The following is a 24,925-nucleotide window of genomic DNA, read 5'->3' on the forward strand; positions in this document are numbered from 1 at the left end:
TAGATTATTTAATTAATTAATGTTTCAATTTATTTAAAAAAATAACAGGAACAATAAATAGTCTTTCTAGCCCTTGACGTTCATTCTTCTTCTTGCCAATATTGGCAATCATAGGATAAATGGCTACACTGCAGCCCTTTCTTCTTTGGTGAACGACAGTCTTCTTAGAATTAGTCTGTTGATATGTATGATGGGAAGAATAATAGCATGGTATTAAATAGTTTCTGGTGCAGAATTTGGACATATTCTGTCTTCAGTGCTAAACAGTGTCTGTTTTCATTACTGAGGATGTTTATGCAAACTTCTAAAACAGCTCAGTTTTCACCTCTTTGGTAGTAAGTCATAGTATGTCTACATAGGTGGTCACATACAACTTAGTTTCTATTCTTCTTCAGAATTACAGAATAATGCACATGATGCATCAGTTATTTTACTGTCTCTTTTATTTTCTCTTTGGATATTTGCAAATTTACACAAGTAATGTGCAGAATATGTTATTAGCTCATGTCTCTTTTTGTAAATTCATGATCACTGTCTCTCTCTCCCTAGCTGCCATTCTACAGTGCATATGCAGTTACTTCACACTTCTTTTCCTACTAATCTATTGGTATAGATCTGTGGTTTCTTTTTAATGGCTGGTTCATTAGCTGGTATAACATATGTAGAATTTTAAGCTGTGGTTGTGAAAAGCTGTGAAAGGAGAGGTTAAGGTTTATTACAGCTATCAGGTGTGGGAAATTTAGGTCAATATACAGTTTGTGTGCTAAACCTTCACTGCTGTAGAGTATTCTCAAGCTGCATAGAAACCATGTGGACAAGATTCTCATCCGTCTTGAGCAATCACTAATAAGCAGTAACTGATAAGGTTTAAACACACTATCCACAGTCCATATAGCTCCTTTAACCATGCCTAGGAACCTGGAAACACAAGGTGAACATTGCCCTCTTCACTTAAAAAAAACATGACAGCAAGATCTTACAAGCAAATGTTGATATCCTCTGAGTTTCAAAAGCAGATGGCTTGTGCCAGCCTTGAACAGTGTCATTGATAGCATTTTGATTCCAGCGCTTACAATGCCCAGCTATTGGTTACACTAGCTGAGTTTGATGGGAATTGGGAATCTACAACATTAGGAAGGCATCAAGTGTTTTAGACATATGACATGGGAGGTACTATGACATGGGAGCTGACATGGCGTGCAGCATGGGATCTGCTGTTGAGAAGTAAGAAGTGCTAAACCCAACATTAAATGACTGGGGGAGCCCTGTAGTGTTGTAGCTTGACTGTTAAACTATGACCCTAGAGACCAGGGTTCGATTCCTAGCTTGGCCATGAAACTCCCTGGATGACCTTTTGCAAGCCATATGCTCTCAGCCTCATCGGAAAGCAATGGTAAACCTCCTTTGAACAAATCTTGCCAAGAAAATCCCATGATAAGGTCATCTTAAGTCAGAAATGATTTCAAGGCACACAACACACATATATTAGATCTGATTAAAATAACTTTCTTGGACCCCAACTCCCAGAAAGTCAGTGGTCATTTTGTCAGGGAGATACCAGAAATCTTAATCCAAAAACATTGTAATTTAGATAAGCGCTGATTTTATGTTGTGTTCACACATAGGAAAAGTACTAGTTAATTAGAAGTTAAGAATGTCATTATTGTGGAGTCGAAGGTTTTCATGGCCAGCATCCATAGTTTTTTGTGGGGTTTTCGGGCTATGTGGCCATGTTCTAGAAGAGTTTCTTCCTGATGTTTTGCCAGCATCTGAAGATGCCAGCCACAAATGCTGGCGAAACGTCAGGAAGAAACTCTTCTAGAACATGGCCACATAGCCCGAAAACCCCACAAAAAACAATGTCATTATTTTTTTTCAAAAACCCCTAGAGTGGAAAAATATACTAAATTGGTCTGTTAGATTAAGGACATAGGCCCAGAACAGATGGGCCAAATGAAGTGGCTTCCGACCATTTTGGAGGCATGGCATTCAAATGATGCACACTTCCAAAGTTGCACTGAAACTGCGCTCCAGAGCAAAAAGGACCTAGGATAATCTGGCTGCTGGCCCTATGCCACAACCTGCATTGGGAGTGGGCCTAACACTCAGCAGGGTTCTGACCCACTTGCACATAGAGAGGACCTGGGCTACTTTTTCATGCCCATCAGAAAATTTCCCCTCTAGCGACATAGATAGCATGGGATCTGCTGGAATCTGCTGTGACTGGAAATGGTTCTGTCAAATTTCAGCAAGAGATTCAGCAAGAGATTTTTCATATCACCAGCTACCTGATCCCTTTCAGTGGATATGCCAGGGGGTCTTCCTGCACAGAAAGCATTACACATGAAATAACTGTATATAGCAGTGATGGCAACCCTTTTAGAGAATGAGTGTGCAACTCAATGGTGTTCCTACACTGGATGTCACCTGGTGCAGGGGGGGGCTTCTCTAGAGACAGAGACTTCTGGGGGCGGGACTTTCCCAGAGACAGGTAAAGACACAGGAGGGTGTGTGCTTGTTCCTCCTCTTCCCCCCCCCCATGCCTTCAACTGTCTCCACTTACCCTCAGAGATGGCTTTGCATGTCAGAGAGGGCACACATGCCATAGGTTTGCCACCATGGGTATATACAAATTTACTAATTCACTTGCATACATTACAGATGAGATCTGCAATAAATATAGTGTATCCCTGGCCTAATTTCTATTCTGGGTGCCAGCTGGTGTCCTCTGATGTCTCAGTGGGTTATGTCATAAGTCTGTGCCTGACAATAGGTACCTAACCAGATGCTTCTCTGATTTCTCCCCTCTCCCCCGCTCTCTTCCAGCCATGATGGGAGACACTTCACCACTTGTGTATGTGGGTAACAAGATGCCAGCCAGTGTTTTGCCTCATGGATGCTGCTGACTATGTACATTGGATTGTGTTTTGATTGGTTGTGCCTTATTTAAATGTTGCCTTCTTCTGCATATATTATAGTGATATATTCTATTGTGTCTGTGTTATGCTTCAATCCTGTTTGCAGTGGCTCACCTGAATTTTTAGTTAAAGGAAACAGTGTATTTCCACTCATTTCCCCATAGGTTTTCCACATTTCTTTTCTGTTTCATAATCTACAGACGTTTTCTCCTTGGCTCTGCTATATCAGAGAGTCTTGTGTGTGTGTGTGTGTGTGTGTGTGTGTGTGTGTGTATATATATATATATTAAATTATTTCTCCAGCCTCAGAGCTCCTCCAAGTATGCTGACACATCCCTCTTGTTTCACAGTGGCCTTCAGTTAGCTCCATTTTGGTCAGTATAGGAGGACTTTGTTCTCTAATAAAGGAACTGATGATAGACATAATTTCTTTCTCCCAAAACATGCATAATTCTGTAGACTGAGAAACTAATTTGGCTACTAGTGTGAAAGGAAACTTGCTATTCAAAGACTTATATCCATAAGCATGTCATGAGGGAATAAGACCTAAAAACATAGATTATATTACATTGTTTTTCATATATTAAGACTAACTGGATGGTTTTTAAAGTATTGTATAAAGTCACACTGTATTATAGCTACAATATACTACAAAACATTTATCCGAATAGATAAGCTATTGTTAACCAAACTGTTACTCCAATCTTATAGTGCAGCACAGTACAGTATATTGATCAAAATAACTTGAGTTCTCATAAATTCAGAATAGATAAAAATGTCAAAATATCCTGCCAACATATATAGAACAAGCCAGGGTGACACTCACCAATCTACTTATGTTGAATGGGTTAAAATGAAACCTCAAAAATAATGAACATCTGTAAAAAGCATGTAATTCAAATCTGTCAATGTAGTAATGTAGTAAAAGGTAAATGCATGATCTTATTATGCATCATAAGTCACCTTTGGTTCCATATTGGGAGAAATTTTAATTAAATAAATAAACAAGTCTACTTTCAAGTGATATCGTTTGGCATGGAAACCAAATAAAGCTATACTATTAAGCTATAGAAAATTCCTTGTTATGATCTCTCGGACTTTTTTTGTAATGAAGTGTCCTTTTATGGAACATAACAAAAGCAGGTGTGCAGACAGAATGCACAGTTCTAAAGCTGCAACAACAAAAAGCCACCCCAAACACTGAGCCAGCCAGCCCTAGCCTAAGGGATGTAATATGACATGACATAGCATCAGTATTGACTTTTCATTTGCAACCTCTTGACAGCTAAAGCTTTTGTGAGAAAGGAATTTCAAAAACAATGATCAAACTTGGAGAAGAAAAATAAAGTTTGCATTCCTTTATTTTTATATATGACACATCAAGTAGAGATAGGTAATATGCTATCCATAAACAGGGGGCTCACAACCCCTAATAGCTTTGATGCTGCCTGATTGCAAGCCTTATGAGAATGTCACTAGGAAACAAATTCTGATTAGTTTGTTTGCATTCACTTCCTAGATATCAAGGTACTGATGACTTTTTTTTTTACACACTTCTATCTCCTCTTTATTCTATTATTCAGTTTGGTTGCTTGGTTGACTTTTAAATTGCCGTACTAACATGTTACAAGTTTAAATAATTTGGAAGAAAATTATTAAGAGGAATACCATTTAAAATGCTTTTGCTCAGTTGTAAACCATTACATTTAAATATCAACACTGGATATGACCAACTGTTTAAGATAAGTAAGGCAGGCATATAACCAATCCTAGAAAATAGTGACAAGAAAATAATTTTGGCATCTGACTGATTAAATGCATTTTGCTTATTTCTAAAATAGGAAAACAAGTGATGACTGAAAGCTCCTTTAGGATGTAATTTGTACAAATGCTCTTACATTTACAACTCTTTGTATGGGTATACTGTATATTTGTATACTACACATGCTATGTCCATCACGATGTACATATTTTAAGTGTTTGGACTGAATATTGCTTTCTTTCTAATAAGAGGCTATTGTAACATAATTACCTAATGAAGTGCATTTATTTCTAAAGGCCATCTAGTCAGTTAATATGTTAATAAAGACAACCGAACAAAAGGTAATAAGTGGGTCAGGCTCAGAAAGAATCATGCACTGCTCACTCTTGCTTACAGGAAAAGAAAAGCTCCTGATGGAGCGTCTCCTACTTTCAACCCATCATTTTAAGAATTGCTTTGCCAATCCTTCACAGCAAATAGTAATTTTAAGTGGACCAACACAGAGCTCAGGTTGTGAGCACTCTGTGGTAATAACAGAGTAGCTGCCCTCCCTGGAGTCAATAAGTCCAACAATAGAGCCATTTTCCCCTCCTGTGAGTGAACCACTGCTGTTAGTCTGAATGACAGGATTGCTCAGAGAAACCAAGCCCTTCACCTGTGCTGACCTTTTCCTGAGAATTCTGGGGCCAAGTTGTGTTTAAAACTGTTATAGATAAACACCAGTTCTATTCTTACATGCTCTGAACCAAGAGCAGAGAATTGCTGGAATACAGAGGGATATGTCTGTTAAATATCTTTTTGTTATTGTTAAACTTACAACACACATTCATCATAGATTACATTTGTAAACCCTAGAAGATTCTGCCAAACAACCGCTTGTATTATTTTTCCTCCCCTCCCCCATCATTTATACGTTGGTATCTCTGACTGTTCGGGTGAATTATGTAGAGGTTTTTCAAATATTTATCAAGTTGTGTTTCTCAACTGCATTTCAGCTTTTGCAAAGTAGTCATATACGTATCTGTTCCTCAGATTTTTCTATCAAGAAAAAAAAAATAACATTCAGGTGGTCAGAGAGAAAACGTTGTATCTAGTGCAAGTGTCTTCTCCCCGCAACATTTGATATCAGGTATCAGGTACTTCCACCTGAACATTAGGAAGAACTTCCTGACAGTAAGAGCTGTTTGACAGTGGAATACATTGCCTCAGAGTGTAGCAGAGTCTCCTTCTTTGGAGGTTTTTAAGCAGAGGCTGGGTGGCCATCTGTCAGGAGTGCTTTGACTGTGTATTCCTGCAGGGCAGAGAGTTGGACTGGAAGGTCTTGTCCAACTTTATGATTCTATTCTATTCTATGATCTAGCCACAGGCAATAAATGAATAACGTGACTCCATATAGTATCTCCCCCTCCCACACTATTTTTTTCATACCCAGGACCTTATCGCAAATGGTGATCTGTGCATGGAAATATGTTACCAGCTGGGGAATTCAGCAAGAACTACTGAATCCCTAACTTAATTGTTGGAATGTGGCACAAGGTAACAGAAGTGCCATCTTGAGGGGAACTATCAGGCCCATTCAAACAATAAGCAAAAAACTTCACACTTACTATTTAACAAGAAAAAGACAACAATTGTAAAACAGTATCTTTTTAAATTATGTTTTTTTATTCTAATAAAGTGTATATATGCATGGATTTATTTATACTTTATTAGAATAAAAGGTGGAGTAATGTAACATAGCTGTGAACCTATGTCTTGTGTAGAGTGTGCTTATCCTGTCCTTATTTTGCCTTTTAAAATTTGTTCAAACTTAATGCATATGTGATCCATTAACAGATTCAGAAACAATGAAGGAGGTGCAAACTGAGCTGATCCCAAATGGGTTTTACTATAAGGCTGCCTACAGAATGGCTAACACAGTCCATAGATACTGACACAGAGAAATAAAAATGTGATCCTTGTTAAATACAACATAGGATCAAAAAGATATAGCCAGCAAAAAAAAAAAAAAAATACATTTCCCAAAATTTGGAACTTAATATGTACCACCTCAGAGATATGAGGATCTGAATTGCTGTAAGAAGTTGCTGCATGCAACTTCTGTTGCAAACATTATGCAGATTGTTTTGACTAACAAAGCTCTCCCAGTAAGTGGTGCACTCTTGAAAATAAGTTAATGTTTTACACATTGTCACTTGATACTGATGGACCTAAAACTTATGAAATAGAATTGACAAATATATTAGCAAGAAATTAGTCTCTTGGGCATCCTTAGACACATTTTCACTGTGTTTTTTCCTGCTTAGAAAAACAATTTCAGTGTTAACCAATGGGCAATTTTATATTTCTTTGTATTCAAATAGTATAATAAATACAATTTTCTCTGCTTTCTGATTGTAGTGGACAATCTTGCATTTCTTTCATGACTCTGTCTTTCATTTCTCTTTCTATTTCTAAAAGAAGCAATAGGCACTGCTCTTTCACCCATTGGTGATTATTATGTATGCATACAAATCCTTCTACCTAGACTTTAAGACCATCCTTTGAGGGCCCCATTGAGTTCCCTCACCAAATGAGGTATAGTAAGTAGCTACTAGGGGAAGGGACTGTCTTCAGCAGTGTTCACTAGACACCTACATGGTAGTGTTCTCACCATCAGATAAAATACTTTCTTTGTTTTCAGACTTTTCAGATTTAAAGTTTTAGTGCTTTTGAGAGTCTGTACTAATGTTATCCTTTCTTGTTAATTTTATTTTGCGTTGTATGCTGTTGACTACTTTCATTCTGTTTTAGTGTTTATGTTTGTATTTTCTTTCATTACATATTTTAAACTTTTTACTATAAATCCAAGAAGGGAGGGGAAGAAAAAAAATAATACAAGTGATTGTTTGGCAGAGTCTTCTAGGGTTTACAAATGTAATCTGTAATGAATGTGTGTTGTAAGTTTAACAATAACAAAAAGATATTTAACAGACATATCTAAGAAGCACTTTGGTTATTGGGTGGTATGTAACTAATATAAAGAAATAATAAATAATGTATACGTTTCCTCCTTCCCTCTTTTATTTGCTACCATGTCTTTGTGTCTCTGTGTGTAAAGGTCTGTCTCTCTTATAAATTCGGACATATCTGACATAATTACTTGAAAATTAGTTTTTGTGGGTTTTTGGGCTATGTGCCTGTGTTCTGGAAGAGTTTATTCTTGACATTTCTCCAATATCTATGGCTGGCATCTGTGCCAGCCACAGATGCTGACAAAATGTCAAGAATAAACTCTTCCAGAATACAGCCACATAGCCCAAAAAACCCACAAAAAACTATGGGTGCTAGTCGTGAAAAGCCTTCGACTTCACATATTTGAAAATTGTTTGTGTGGAGTTATATACAGCTTGACAAAGAGAGAAATGGGCTCACACTAATCCAATGGAATTGCTAATTTAGGGGTGAAAGAGATGGCTCAGATGGAACAGCCTTGTGCTTTTCTGGTGCTGTTAGCACCAGGACTAAGCAATCACACATGACTGTCCTAATCCGGCACTTTTGCTCCTTGTGTTTCAGGCCTTATTCTGTTCATGCAGGTGTCCTTTAACGGTTTCCCCAATGTGCACCATATCACAAACTTGATAATTTCAATAGTACAGTGGGCCCTTGGTGTCCCCCCCCCCCCCCCCGTGAAAGTAATACCTTGGGACTTCAAGTCCTATTGTTTTCAGTGGCATTGCACTCCTGTGCACCACATGCACATGAACCATTCATTTAGCAAGGGCTCACCATCTGCGTAACTTCAAGTATGGTGTGGGTGTGCTGTAGTTTACCATTCAGCATGAACAATTCCTGGAGGGTTCCTTTTCAATGAAAATGTTATTCACTTTGGATATACAGAATTTGTTTGACAAATCTGAAGAATCAATGCCACATCATTTTCCTTCTTTTTACATGTGTTTTCCCTGTTATTGCTAAAATAGTGTGTCCTCATATATTGTTCCTTTTTTAAAATTGTGCCCTCCCCTTTTCATTTGCACTCCTTTCTACTTTGATTCGGAAAATAGATGTTAATTGATACTTTTTTTTTCATTAGTAGTTTTTATCTCAGACACTCTGAGGAGCTTAGGTATGCATATTTTTTCAAGTGACTGCAAGGCCTGCTTCATTTATTTTAATAATAACATCATACACCCCGGATTGTCCTTCCAGTTAAGCAAAAAGGAGGGGGGGAGTACTATCCATGCATAAAAGCCCCAAGGATCACCTCATCCCTCATTACATTCTGTGAAGGCTGGAGCACAATTATCTCATTACAAACTAAATCCTTATCAAGGAATTCTGCTAAATTATTCTTTTGAATTTATCCCTGGGTTATGACTGTATTACTTTCTTGCCTTTCTTCTCTAGTAACAAATAAGAAGTATACAATTCCAGAGAAAAATATCCACATACCTGCATGGGAATTCATTGCCCTGGGAAATAAATTATTGCTACTTCTCTGTTCATCTAATCACTCTTTCCAAAGCATTTTCCTTTGTTTTCTTATACTAGTATTAAAATAATGTAAATAAGATGTACTCATAGACATCCATTCATAAACTTGTTTCATTTTGTTTTGTTTTCTCTACACTAGATATGTAAAGAAGCTTATGCCCATCTGTTCTGTAATGCACCCTTCTGTAACTGGACCTATTTAATAGTGTTTTAAAATCAAGACCAGGCAGTAAAGATATTAAGAGCAAAATCCCTAGAAAAGACATTCTTAATATATAACTCTGTAGCTTTTGTGGAAGAGAGGATCACTCAGCACCTAATAAAAAGGTGATCTGTTCCTTAAAGCATCTGACCATAAAGAGCCAGGCTGAGTCCTAGTTACAATTTTTTTAAGTTGTATTAAACCCCACTGTTACTTATGTCCCCCCATAATCCTTAATAAATCAGTGCTGTGTCATTACCTGCTTGTGGCTGTTATCATGGCACCATGTCCTAAAACCATCATGATCACCTTATGGATCACTATATGTCCGTTTTCCAGCACTGTGATATTATATCTTGTGCTGACTGTGGATTATTAAAACATGGGAATGTTCAGAACAATTTTCCCAAAGTCTGCTGACATTACAAGTAGGTAAAATATATATTTCCATGTGTTAATACTTTTGCCTTCAGATCTGAAATTTTGAATAGGAATGAAAGAATGTACAAACATGGTCAAGACAGGACAATAGATATGAAAAAAGTAGTTAACTTGGGGCAAAATTTGCTGTCAGGAAAATGGAACATAGCTTCTGAACTCAAGAACCAGCAGTGCATGTGCAGGTTGGTTGTAGATGGTTGCTACAATAAGGCTTCTTTCATACAGGTGTGTTTATGCCCCAGGCTTGCTGGCCACAGTCCATTCCATTTACAGAAGCTGAATTAAACAATAACTACCGCATTGCAAAAAGAAGAAGGGGGGAGAAGGAAAAGGTGAACGTCAAAGGAGATGCCTGAGAGTTTTGTTAGGGCCAAGAAAAACCCTGTTGCAGTTGTCAGAGCTTGTTGATGTTGCGGAGGACGGCACATTTTTTTCTACTGGATTTTGTGGTTCTGCCTTAGGAAAGAAAGTAAAATAGAACGGAAGAACAAAGTCCTACTCTATAAATCAGCAGCTGCTCCTTGCCAGATCAAAGGAGTGACATTTTTGCTCCTGGACTACTTGTCCACTTTAGGTGCTTGACAGACAGCTAACAGCTGGCCTGCTATATAACATAGGAGAATCAAGCTACATCTTCTTCAAGGTAGATGACAAGCTAATCAGAGATACCCATAGTACAGGACATGTAAGTACACATTGATCTCCTCACATGTTTCCAGCAGGTTATTTTTAAACATCTACATTTGGGAAAAGTATTAGTAAGCTTAATTTATACTGGATAAGATGTAAATTTCATCAGTGCCATAAGGATCAAAAGCAAATTGATATCAACCTCACAGGTGAATGCCTATTAATTATCTATACAGAACAGTCAAAAGCCTAATATGACTGGTTGAAGTAACTGATAATCATCATTTATCTAAGTCAAAAAGTCTGAGAACAACAACAAATGTTGAGTGGTTTTTTTTTAAGAACAGTTGTATGCATAGACTGGTTATTCCAGTGTACGTAAACTCAAAATAAAAAGCTTTCAAATTTACCAAAAAATGTACTTAGTAAATCTATAAAATGTATGTATACAGACCTGGAATTTTAACATCAGCAATAAAACTTTCAAAGTAATTCAGTTTCTAGTTGATTCCCATCTGCAATAAATCAAGCGCAAGATGAGGCAATATACTACAACTTATGTCTATTGACGTAGCATTTTATCTTAAAAGATATGAATAGCTAAGGAAGTCTGTCTGTTTGTCTCCTCCCTTGCTTTCAAGTACCTATGAAAGATCTCTTGTACTGTATGATAAATAATTGCATATGAATAATCTTATGGCATTATAGAAAGGCAGCAGACATTACTTTCGAAATCATGACCTGCTGAGATGTTTTGTTATGTGGCATCAGATGTGATTACATTCACAGAATAGTGTTTATTGCCATCCACATTTCAGGGGAAATAAAAATAAATAAATTTCTGCATAGGTTAAAAAAAAAATTGAATGCTTATAATGAAAATCAGTGTCTATCAGTGTCTTTGTAGCTGCAGTTTTTATTACTCTTCATATTAGTAGCTTTATTTATTTCTGTAGCTGGTTATTTATTCACTGTTGAGATTCATAGTATATTTATAATCCTGGATAACAGATTACTCCATTATCTATTATACTTTAATGCAAAATGGACTGGCTGGTATCATTCAAGCATAAAGCTATCTTAAAATATAAGTTTAAATCATTTTTGAGAGATTAAGCACTATTGAGCTCACTGAGGCTTACTTATGAGTAAACATAAGGATTACTCATATATTTTAAATAGGAGAAAAATGAGAAATTACAATTGCTTATAAAGTTAAGTAGCTATCAGGATTCCAAAGCATGTCATAAATAGATAGGTTGATTCAGGCTTGTCTTAAGGTGTTTTTTTTAAAAAATAATATGTAAATATTGTCTTTGCCATCATATCTGCTTCTAATAACTCCAAGGCACTAAGGATTCAATCTATTGCATATTTCCTTGGAATTAAATCCCACTGAACAGTAGCACTTACTTCCAGATAAATATGCATTGGGCTGTGCTGCTCCACAAGAATACTTTCATCTGTCTCCAGCAATTATACTATAGTTTGGCTCCATCTCATGGTTTTCTAGTATATATGTTGGCAAAGGTCACTGAGAACCACTTGATCTGGTGCTATGAGTGTACACAAATAGACAATATAATGGAGATGAATGGGAGGAGCAGCAGAAATAAACTTTTAATAGGAAACATGAATTTGTATTCCTATTTTTTGCTGTTGTTGATAGAATTTCTAATGTGAAAATTCAAAAATCCTGTTTTTGAATTGGAATGTTAATTCCAGCCAATTTTTCAATATTTGGCATGCCATTTGTGTTCATGATATGTGGGTACGAATACACCCAGAAAAGTATAAACATGATAGTGTTCTAAAAATGGTGAAATAGATAACATGGGAAAGATAGTACAAACATTTGAGCCAGGGCCATACCTATAATATCATGACATACATAAAATGTCCATGAACTATGAAACAAAGTTTTTATTTACCTTTCTAAAAATTTCAGTATGGCCCACATTGGATCTTGCCTATCATGTCTCCATTTTTTGCTATACATTTTAAAACATAACTTCAAGCAAGATGAAAAGTCCTGCAGAAATTGATGGTATAAATATTTTGCCAGAAACACTGGCTGTACTGTCCTTGGGATCAATCTACATGATTACTGGGATGTTTTGACTTTCATCAACTGCCCTCCTCCTAACTCTACAAAATAAACTATGGTGCTGGTAGTTCTAGAAAGAGCATGTCTCACAGGGATTCACAATTGGCTCTCTATCTCATACTATTAGTTTAATTACCTAAACAGCATATTCTCTCTATTCTAGAGAAGGGCTTGGGCTAGTAATGTTAATTACAGGTCTAAATTGTTTTTGTTGAGCTGGAAAACTCACTAAAGCAACAGGGAAATATGTTTCTATAGAGTTTCTGAAGCACATATATTCTACAGGTAATCCTTCATGGTGATTGGATTGCAGCCTGGAATCAATTGTGATTCTGTCATGATTTGACCCTGCAATTTTGCTGCAAAATTACAAGAATGGAGACTGAGCAAGTTGCTGAAATAGACTTACAACACTATTGTATCTTGCATGCTTTTTCAGGCATGGAGCCTTGTGATTCTTTGCAGGATATTTGTGTTTTACCTACTATGCATGATTTTGTCTTTCATGCTGGAATTCTATCCCTTCAGCATCAAGTGCATCAGTATCAACAACTGTCTTATCATGTTTCTGATTAACACCCTGTTTACCTTTACTGCCTTGCCCCTGAGTGGAAATAAAATGTTTATGAAGTATAGTATGTCCTCAACAATTCTTATTATAGTTTCTGAGATATACTTCATTGATCTCTGGCATCATTTGAACTGTGTATTTAGTAAAACCATTTAAATAATGTTGGCCATGTGAAATGTATTCAAGATACGTTATGAACATAGGAAGATGGCACTTATTGAATATTCTGATCATGCAAATCTATCCATAGGTCATCTTATTGCATAAAATGTGTGCTCCTGTGGCTTTCAGCCACATCTATGGCAGAAGAGAAAGAAAGCCGGAATGTTTTTCACTGGCCATACATTTGCATCTTGAAGATTCATGTATGATATCCACGTTTGATGTTGTCTGTATTCTGGTTTCTCATTCGTTTAAAATGCAATTTCTTGCATCTTTACTGAGGAATAAATCCCACTGTGTTCAATATGCCTTATTCCCTTGTAGTTGTGTATAGAATTGTAGCCCAACAATAAACTTGGGGGGGGGTACAGATGGGCAGAAAGGGGTGGCCAGAAGCTGCCCCTTTCTCCCCTGGATCATTGCCAGGGTGACCACATGTCATGGAAACGATGTGCTTGGAAAAAGGAGCTGCGAAATGTGGGTCCTTTGTCCGCTGCTAAAGAGGCAGCATAAGCACCCTGGCATGGCGCTGTGCCATCTCTCATGCGCTGTTTGGACACGGCGCATTAGGCACATCATCATGGCATGACCCATGTAAATAGCAGAATGCCAAGATGGTATCCGTGGCTTGCAGTAGGGCTCGGGAGCATACGGACACTCCGCTCTACCAAGCCCTACTTTTGGCCCAAGGCCAGCGCAAAGTGCTAGTCTGTACCGGGCCTTGCTTTACTTAAGGGAATTTCTGTTTATAAGCAAATAAGTGAGATAAGTAGTTTATGTTTATACAGGTATCTTCTTTGGGCTTTCATCACATGTGGAGTGGGCAAGAGCATTTCTATCTGGAATGAATGTATATACCCAAAGGAAGGTGGGTTTTTCCCCTGTAGATGGTTTGAGATGCTTAAAATTACTTTTCATATGACTATGATCATACCATATTTTAAGTTATAGCGGTTTGATAAGTTTACTATTAAATAAAAAAATTGGTTGTATTTGATTTGAAAATGATTAAATTTCTTAGCAAGGCCCATGTCATATGTACATTTCAAATTCTGAAATGTCACTTGGACAAAGATTAATTTTTCCATTAAAAGTGAACAAATTTGGGTTTATTTTGCATGCTTAAAGCATGCCAGCCCTCTACTGAAAATGTCAGTGCCATACAGTGAACTGGAACAAAACCTGAAGAAAACTATTTCCTACATATTGTGAATGAATTATCACCATTTTCACACACTACTGTTCATGTACAAAAAATAATCCTTTCCCTTCCCCTTTTCCACAAACTGCTTTATTTTTAGTGCTAGGGGAAAAAATCTCCAAAGGTTCTAACTGACTGAAAACTAAGACGACAATGGAAAAGGAATTCAGAAAACTTAACTTCTAAGTTGCTGAATGGTCTCTAACTTTGATAATGGTTGTCAATAATAAGTCTTTGAAGTCTTATGAACAATATACTTGTTGGTCTTGTTTCACTTTTTAATAAAAAACTGTTTTCCCAGATATTGTAGGAAATGGAATGAGGTATCTTTCTCTTGTAGTGGAGGTGTTTTGTTTTGTTTTTTACTATTTCTTGTTGGCAATGAACTTGACATATTACTGCACTTTGGTTTCTAAGAATTTTTTTTGGAACCCATATTTCAGCTCTTGCATAAAAGCCTTCAACTAATGCCAGATGTAACTATCCTATCCTAGGACTTACCACTTCAACCTTGCTATTATTTTTACTCTTTTCATGTCTCCAAGAACCTTTACCAAATGAATGGAAGGAACTGTCGCCTATTATTTGTCAGAGAATCAGCCTACTTCCTCATATAATTTATTTTTTGTCAGGAATCTTGTATGCTCACCTTTGCAAAGAGGAGAAAATGACAGTCAACTTGTTCAGGTTCTACCTGTGGAGAACTGAGAGCTTTCTCACTGAATTGGGCATCTCAAAAGCTGACTGTCCCAGATATTTCATGGTTTATCAAAGTTCCAAGAGTTAAGAGCTATGCAGTGGTGCACCATAAACTACATCTTCTACATAAGTAAAGCATTAATCCTTAGATATATATGGAAAAATGATGGGGAGGTAGTGATGGTAGTGAAGAAAGTATATTCTCAAAGACTATTACACCCATTCCATGTATTCCTCTTGAGCTGTTCTAGATGGTGGTTAACAATAGCTATCACACTGTGAAATAATTTAAGACCATTAGCTGGGATATTTTTATGAAAATCTGCTAAAATTCAGTGCTTTCTTGGTGCTTTGGAAGGATTCCATCTGTCAGAAACTGATGGTTCTAGTATTTCTCTCACTATTCCTTCTGAAAGCTAAGACGGAGAGGAAAGGAAGGATTTATCAAGAAATAAGAGAACATTTTTCAAATACTTCACTTGAACATGAATGCGTGTTTAAAGGTTAGATGGGCAGCAGCAGTAGTGTGTGTATGGAGGGAGGGTGACAATAGCAGAGGATCTCTCGGAGATCCTGGGACCCCACAGCCTATATTTGTTTAAACTATTTGTGCCATAGAGCAGCAGACATCTAAAGTGACCTCAAGGGATCCTCTCAATAACCTTTACTTCACATGCATTTCAAGTGTTTCTACATATTTCTGAAGTACTTCAATTATATACATATCTGAAGTGCTTCAAATTATCTACATATTTTCTTATAGAAATATGAGTTTTTCATTTTTTTTACAGTTTTTAGAAATGTGATGTAAGAGTTACTTCAAAAGCCTCAAAAACCTTGTTGTTGTTGTTGTTAACCATCAGGTTGGCTTTGACCTGTAGTAACTATGAGGGAGAGATTTCCATGAGCCCTGGTCATAAACAGCCATGCTCAGGTTTTACAAAATCAAAGCCATTTTTTCGTAATTGAATCCCTTTTCTATAATGTGGTCTTCCTTTCCCCTACTCACTTCCACTTTACTGAACATTAACATATTTTCCAATCAGTCACAGTATGTCCAAAGTACAATAGTCTCAGTTTAGTCGTTTTGGCTTCTAGTGACAGTTCAAGCTTGATTTGCTCACATACTGATTTATATGTCATTTTGGCAGTCCATGGTATCTATTGAACTCCTTCCCGGTACCACATTTCATATGAATTGTTTCTTAACCTGTCAGCTTTTTTCACTGGCTTTCACAGTCATTAATGGATGGCATGAATGATTCTGACTTTGATATTTAATGTTGTTTCATTACACTTGAGAATCATAGCTAATTCTTTCATAGCTTCCTTTCTAAGTCATAACCTTATGATTTCTTGACTACTGTCTCTATTTTGATCAATGACTGAGGTATAGAATATCTTTAACTCTTTCAGTATCTTAATCATCTACTTCAATGTTGAGTAAATCATGTTTACATTATTTTTGTTTTCACTTGTAATGCTGCGTTTGTATTTCCTTCCTTAATTTCCCTCAGTAGTTGTGCCAATTCTTTGCTCTTTTCTGTTAGTAATGTGATATCATCTGCATATCTTAAACTAAAAGTTGCCCTCCCCCTTTTCATGACTTCTTCCTCAAAATCTAATCCCACTTTCTGTATGAAAAAGTAAACAAAGAGCATGGTAAAAAGCACACTTGTATGACTCCCCTGCCATTGGAAAACCATTCTGTTTCTTAGGCCTCTTGTCCCAAGTATGAGTTACACATCAAAAGTTGATGCACACCCATTTCCTTTAGCTCAAACCATAGTTTGACATAATTTATAAAATTATAGGCTTTGCTATAATCTATAAAGCACAAGATGACTTTTTTCTGAAATTATTTGGTGTGTTCCAATATTCAGCATATCTTTGCAATATGATCCCCTAGTGCTGCTTCTACTTCTGAACCAAGCTTTACTTTATATGCAGAAGATATCGTACCAAAAGTGTGATATGGCATTTCCTCTCTCTCTCTCTCTCTCCTCCCTCCCTCCCTCCCCCTCTGTGTGTGTGTGTGTGTGTAAAACTCCTTGGTACAAAATCTTGACCATTGTATGACTTAACTTGCATGCAAGAGTAGTGCAATTGATGATTCCTACAATCCCAATTGTCTCTTTTCTTTAGATTGATATGGATATTGAGCATTTACTGTATGTAAGGCATTGCTTTGTTTTCCCTATTTGTTGGTAGTTTTTATTAGAATTTGGATGGATTCTGGCTCTACAGCTTGAAACAGTTCTACTGGTATCCCTGGTAATTTATTAACCACCTGTTTGTTTTCAGAGCTTCTTCCACTTCATTTTCTAAAAGATTCTTTCTTGAAGCAGTTGGTCAAAAGGTTTTTCCATGAATGAATTGGCCGTCCTTTCTTCTTTTTCATATAATTCCTCAGTGTATTGTTTCCATTATCTTTGTATTTTATCATCATTCTGGGTTATTCATATAGCATCTCCACTCTTGGTTTGAATTTCCTTTTAATTGCTCAGATCTTGTAGAAGAGGTCTTCCTTTTTGCCATCTCATTCTGTTTATTTGCATTGATCATTATAATAGTTCTTTGCCCCTGCACACAAGTCACTGAACAATTGTATTTTGGATTCTGACCCTGGTTTTGTCATCTTTTACTTCTCACATGTCCTTAACAGTCTGAAGAGTTACTTTTACTTCTCATCTATCCTTAACCATTTGAAGGCTTTTATTTCTAGGTAGTGTCAGTTTTCATTCTTGCTTGGCAATGGCCCTCATATCAGTTCAGAGTTCTTCTGTTTACCTGTCAGTTAGGTTAAGTACTGAAAATATCTTCTTTATATGGTCTTTAAACTGTACCAGTATATTCTTAAATTTATTAGAATATAATAATTAAATATGTAAATTTACAGTGCTTTATAAATAAAGGATAATAATAATAATAATAATAATAATAATAATAATAATAATAATACTTAAGATTTTATTTGGGCATTTTGATTAATTTAGTGTACTTCTTTAGCTTTACTATATAATGTTTTTAAAAAAACAGTTCATGGGCTGTGCTACAGTCTTGGACTTATTCTAGCTGGCAGAATGGAACTTCTCCTTTTTTCCCCTTCCAATTTAATTTTTACATTGACCATGCAGTGATGTCCACATACACAGTTTCTTGTTTGAGTGCCAGAAGAATGTATTTGCAATGAATAAACTGTTGGCTTTACAAAATTCTGTAAGCTGTTCTTGTTTCTTGATTCTGGGCCAAATTCTTCTACAGCATTTAATTCTGCTCTGTGTTCTGCTTTTGAGATCCAGTCAGTTACTATAATAAGTATGCCCTGTTTGGATGGGTGTTCAATATACCCACATATAATCTTTCAAAAAAAATTTCCTATTCCATCTCTGAAGTGGGTAATTAATTAATTACCTTTTAAAATATTTATTCCACCCTTTATCTGAAGAAGTCAGGTTGGCATACAATAAAACCAATCTTAAAAATTTAAAAAATATAAATACCAAAAATAATGTTGAAAGGCTAAAAACAAAATAAACAATTAGCAAGATAAAAGACAGATTAAAAGGGTTAAATAGTTTAAAATGAATTAAAACTATGTGCATTAAAAATTATTATAAAACGGACTGATATATATTGATAGGTTTTCCTGTCAGACTTTGCATTATATTCCCTGGCTGCTTTTGCTACTTCCCATGTCACTATTAATGCCCCCCGTCTTCATAAATGTTCATTTCTATACTAAAATACTACGTAATTATCTGTTTGAAAATATCACATTCCTGTCTACTTTAGCTTATTCATGCCAAATATTATGTTACAAGTTCCATTTCTTGTTTTATGAGTTCTAGCTTCTCCTTATTCATGCTTCTCATAGTCTGTGTTTCAATTATGTGTGTTGTATTGCTTTAGATTTTCCTTTCACCTCTGAGCCTGTCAGCAGAAGCTGAATGCCCTTTCAGCTTGAGTTCAAGTTGTGTCATTAGACACAAATGTACTTGTCCTTAGTCCCTCCCCAGTAACTGGTGGAGTACCTTCTCATTTGAGAGTCTCATCTTCCTGCACTATCTCTTGCTTCATTTTGGATCGTCTCATCATTGTCAAGTTTTTCAAATAAGAAGCATTCAAGAGTGGTTTCTCATTAGCTTCCTCTGTGCAGTACTAACAAGAGTTAAAGTGTCACCACTATTGCGTCTGAGAGATCCTCTGCTAGTGTCATCCCCCCTACACACACACACACACACACACACACACACACACTCACACACACACTCACACACACACAACTCCTACTGCCCAGTAGCTGTTTGGCACATTTGGGCCAGAAACATATGGCCTAACCACTTGAGCGGCATGGCAGTTAGATGACACATGCCCCCAAACCTGCCCGAAGCCTCCCCGACATCACCCTCCTGTCTAAAGGAGTCAGTTTAAACTCACCTCTGGTGGTCTGGCTTGGAACCCAGGTGGTAGCAAATATCCAACTTAATTCATATCTTAACTGATTTTAATTAGCTAGTTAAACAGAACAACTTCCCAACTTAACTACATCCACTTAAACTCTCTTAGGGTAGTGTTTCTAAAACCTCTTGGTTCTCACTTTTCTTAAATTAATGCTGTGTGTGTGTGTGTGTGTGTGTGTGTGTGTTTAATGGTGTATGTTTAAATCTGGGTGTTTTTTTAATCATTAAATCTCTTTTTAACTTTTGTATTTGTGATTTTTTTTAACTATGTGCTTTTTAATTTGTTGTAAGCAGTTTTGAATACCAAACTAGGGAAAAGCTGGGATAATAATAATAATAATAATAATAATAATAATAATAATAATAATAATGCTACTTTGCAAACCCTCACAACCTAACAATCATTTCTTTGCCACATAAGCTCACAGATCTTTGAAAATGTTGAAACAGCTAGTGTGTCATTGCTGCAGTAGCTAGGGACAGGAGTCCTGCTGGTGATGCATGTGACTTGCTTTGGGCGCAATGCAAGGGGCTATTCATTAGCCCCTTGCACCCATCCTATCACTCTACAGGCAACTTGGCACTGCTATGTCATTTAATGCTGGGAAAAAGGCAGGGAGTGAGGGAAGGAAGGAAGCACCCAAGGACCAGAGAATAGGTCCCTTCACAGCTGCAGTAGGAAGAATAATGAGTTCATCTTCCATCCAGGAGAATGATGTAGTTTCTTTTTCTGGAAAACTGCAGCAGGAACAAGCCACAGTTAGCATTCTTTGATGATCTCCTTCCCTTGCCCAGCCCTAATAGCACTGCATCCACTCTACATCCCCGAGGCAGGACCTTGTGCAGCATGGTGAGAGATCCCAGTTCTAGATCTCCCTAAATTATGCACTTCACCAGTGACCTTAGGCCTGCGCCAGTGACCTTTTGGCCCAATCTACTTCATAGAGTTATTGTAAGGATAAAGTAGAGGAGAGCCACGTGCACCACCATGAGCTCACTGGAGGAAAGGCAGGATATAATTGCAAGGGTTCACAGTAATGCTGTGATATACCTAAGGATAATGAAATGGGCACTCTTCTCACATTGGCATTATAAGAGATGTAAAACCAAGTATAGATTCTCTATCCTAGAGCCAACCAGCCAAAGGAGAAGCAATTGTCTCCACACTCTTCTATGTGCTTCCTGTCTCTTGAAAAACTCTGTGCATGGTGCACCAGGTTGCAACAGAAAAAATTCTCTTGTTTGATGAGAATTGTTCTACATTTTCTTCCTTGGAATTTTGTGCCCTCCTTCCATACAATCTTCTCTTCCCCCCCCCCCCAAACAAGGGGTCTCTCACATTTGAGAATCACTAACCTACTAATGTTTTCTCACAAACTATCTGTTAGATCAGTTGAATCAAACATCTCTTATACTAGTTCTCTAAAGATTTATGCACTCATACAAAATTCTACTATATACCAAGAATGTTCAAGCATTCAGTGGACTTTCAAATCATCCCCTTAAAGTTTCTGTTCTGACAACGTGTTGATTTAATAGAACTAGCCACAGAGTGTGTTTTTTAATTATGTTCATAAAAGCAGTTTTGTGTCCCTTTGGCCAACGGATTATGAATTGTCGGAGTGTTGTATAAACTCCCTTTAAAAAAAGAACTTGAGAGGATGCCTCCCCCCTTTTAAATTAATGTATACATTCTGACCAGTTTCTAAAGATATGACCTTTAGGTGAACCCCTTTAACCTTCCCCTTAATTATTTGTTTGAAGACAGTGTAGTGTTCTCCTGCTGAGAATGAAGAACCATAATGCATTGCAGTCCTCTGAGTAAAGGAGTGTTGTAAGGAAGTGGAAAGAGACATAAATAAGGGGACCACCAGATGTAAATAATAAAAAGTGGTTGGAGCTGAAATAAAAACTGAAAAAGCAATTTAATTTACCTTATGAGTGGCTAGGTTGAAGAAAGCAAGGGTCAGCAAGGCTCAAAGTGTAGGAGAATCTGTTGTGTGTTACCAGCCCAAGTACAGTATGTGCTTGTTTCCTTCTTTAAACCCTGCCATCTGCATATGCCATTAGAAGCTCATTGAAGAGAAAACAGTCTTATCAGGCTTTTCGGCTAATCTCTTTTGGCGTTAACTTCAGCTGATAAAAGACATGCTGGCTGCAGAAGGCTGGGGTCAGTCCCTGTTTGGTCAGTGTGGCAGTTACTGGAAAGCACATTATGCCCTATCAAAGACCTTTGTCTTAGAGGACAGAAATATGTCTTGAACTCACAGCGTTGCACTAGGAATATAGCCTTGGTGACAGAAATCATTATTATCTGGAGAAACAAGGTAAAGAAGAAAAAAGAAAGGCCTGGCATTTGCTTTTGACTAATTATAAGGCAAGATTTTTTTGACAACTGGAGTGTATTTAAATAGGAAGTGATATCTTTGATATGTAAACAGCAAGATACAAAGTAATTTGTGTAGTCTTTGGAGCAATATATGCAGGCATCTTGTGCTACATGGAATGCTCAATAGTGTACAGTTGCAGAAGTTTCACAGGTAAAAAGTGGACTTAAAACTTTCTGAAAGAAATTCAGTGATTATGTCTGGAGCCCCAAAACTGGGTACCACAGCTTTACTAAACAGTCTAGTAAATCTATTGGCCTTATCCAAAGCTTACAGAAGTGTCTATTCAGTGCGAACTGAATTAGAGCTTGAAACAGAACACAGTACAAATAGATTATTTGGGACAATAGACATGTTTGATATTCCAGAATGGGGTGAATTGTTCACCTTTTAAAATAATATTTCTTAAGGGTTATTTGGCTGGAACCTAAATTACACCGTTTTGTATAAAACCTGAAAAACAGATACTGAAGCATTCCAAAACACACACAGCTTGAACACACAAACAGAAGAAATCCAAATATGCCTCGTGAATCACAGAAAAGGACCCGAATGAACCTGTGCAATTAAAATAATGTTTTGTTTTATTTTATTTTAATCATTTTACTGGGGATAGCTTGAACAAGATCATCTGATGTGGGTTGTTATGTATTAACTTAATGGGGAAATATGCAAGCATTTATTTTTGGATTACCCACAAAATTAAACCCAGGCTTTCCCTGCCAAATAATGGGCTTTGCCTAATGTTCAGATTACCCGGACTCTGCTTTAGTTATGGTACTTGATGGGAGAAGAAGCTATTTTGGGGGCTAATATTAAACACATGTACCTGCAACTCCCCTCTTTCTATCAAGTTGAAAGGTGCCCCGGTTTATGGCTGGAAGTTGCCTTGTGCTCCCTGCCCTGGTGTCCCACTCTTGGTTGAAAAGGTCGCCCCCAGCTGGCACTGACCCCCAAATGACCCTTGACTTTACAGGCTTAAACTGCAGGAGTTGCAGAAGAGCAGGAGTTCTTTCTGGGCCAGCACTTATTGCTGCTGTGCTAGTGATAAAACTTCAGACAGCTTAATTGATGGCTTTGCTGACCTAACAATACCTTGGGAAAGCACAGAATAGCAAAGCCTGGACCTCATTTATGGAGAGCTGCAATGGTTGCTGAACTGAGAGGGATGGAAATAAATAAATAATAAAGCCCTCTGTGGAACTTTTTACCAGATTGGTAATGTTCCTCTCCCTCCCTCCCTCCCCCCCCCCCCACCGCCAACAGTCAAGTGTTTTATTGTGCATATTTTTACTTGCAGTTCACTATCTCCTAGTAAATAACTTTCTTAACTGGTGTATTATGTGTAGTTGTCCTCCTTTTTTCTTTCCTTATTCAATGTTTTTTCCCTCCCTGAATTGCAGCTCTGCCAAAGTTTTTTTTTAAAAATGGGGGGGGGGGGATCTAATGAAAGAAAGGTTTTTTTTAAAAAAAAAAGTACAGCTCTGAGCTGACAAACAGATTTCTATACTTTGTGTTCTATTTCAGGTTTATTAATGCCAGAAGAAGAATAGTACAGCCTATGATTGACCAGTCAAATCGAGCAGGCAAGTTTCACGGAGTATCTGTATTCAAATCCCACAGGCACAAATCCTCATCAAGTTATTCTTAAGGCGTTCCTCCACCTGGTAAATAAATGCTTCCAATAGGCATTCTGGGAGATTTTTTCCCCCTTATGTCCCCAGAATTCTGCTAAAGGAAGCAACTTCACTAATTGGTGCTAATTGGAGATTTCCCACCCTGACTCTACTGCAACTGCTTTTTTTTTTATTTTCTCTCTGAATTGGTAATTGGGTACAAGTACTAGTGCCACAAGCAGTTTGTTTGACTGGGAGCACTTGAATTGCTCATTGCTTTTCTACATTCAATCAGCAGGACAATCTCATTTTCTTGCTACCCACAACTTTTTGGTGCATGCATTGCTTTCACTGATGTAAGGCTAGCTGTAAAACTCATTGTATCCATTCATTTGCTGTGACTATTCACAATATGCTACCAATGCCTGGCATGCTACAAATGCAGGCAAAAATATTTAAATATTACTACTTTCTGTTACCCTGCACCAAATACATTACCATCCAAATTTTGCTTACATGTTTTCCCACCATTAAAAAATTATATAATTTCAAACCTATAATGGGCCAAGAAGCAGTCATTTCATCTTGTTCAGTATACATTTCCTTAGCTTACTAGAAAGCTGAAGTTTCTGCTATTAAATTCTCCATGTGGTGATAACTGGGCATAAACTTGATGGAGATTTTGCCTTTTGCTTCACTTTAAAGGTCTGGAGAGGTTATTAATCCTGTGGAAGAAATCTTTAGGAGTAGGAGTGAATTTCTTTGCCACAAATAGGTGGCAATACAAAAAAAGAAAGAAAGAGAAAGAAAGAAAGAAAGAAAGAAAGAGAAAGCAATTAACTCTGATTAAAAAAACAAGAATAAAGCTTGTTCAGCATATATTTGCATGTACAAAAGGTGGGCAGAGTAATGAGACTGTGATTTGTGTGCTTTACGTACAGTAATAATAATGAGCATAGCAAACTGCAACACAATACACCATGATCAAATACAAACCATGAAATATGCAATATCACTTAACTGCAATTGCCTAAATAGTGCTTACAAACTATTTTACATTGAAGGTAAGTAGCAAAGTAGATTGAAATTTCTAGTCTTTTTTATTGCTCCAAGGATTCTGCATAATATTTTCATTCTGTAGTCCTGACCTTATGGTCAATACAACATTGTTTTGAAAAATGACAGGCCAGTTGTTGTATATGGTGTTTCAGTGCTGAGAGACTGGAACAGTTGCTGATTGTTTGGTATGTCTTCTCTTCTTTTTTCCTCTGTGTCCACGATTGACTA

The 24,925-nt window shown here is 37.0% G+C and overlaps 1 protein-coding gene across 11 annotated transcripts in view; it reads left to right on the top strand.

Annotated features, from left to right (window-relative positions):
- MEIS2 (Meis homeobox 2) overlaps positions 1-24,925 on the top strand; it is a 256,506-nt gene that overhangs the window by 225,968 nt on the left and 5,613 nt on the right. For all 11 annotated transcript variants that reach the window (XM_042451098.1, XM_042451088.1, XM_042451107.1 and 8 more), the window contains one exon: positions 23,550-23,608. In XM_042451098.1, coding sequence (XP_042307032.1) covers positions 23,550-23,608 — 59 coding nt within the window. The remainder of the gene's footprint in view (positions 1-23,549; positions 23,609-24,925) is intronic.

The sequence above is a fragment of the Sceloporus undulatus genome, chromosome 1 (genome assembly GCF_019175285.1).
Source record: "Sceloporus undulatus isolate JIND9_A2432 ecotype Alabama chromosome 1, SceUnd_v1.1, whole genome shotgun sequence".
Lineage (NCBI taxonomy): Eukaryota > Metazoa > Chordata > Lepidosauria > Squamata > Phrynosomatidae > Sceloporus > Sceloporus undulatus.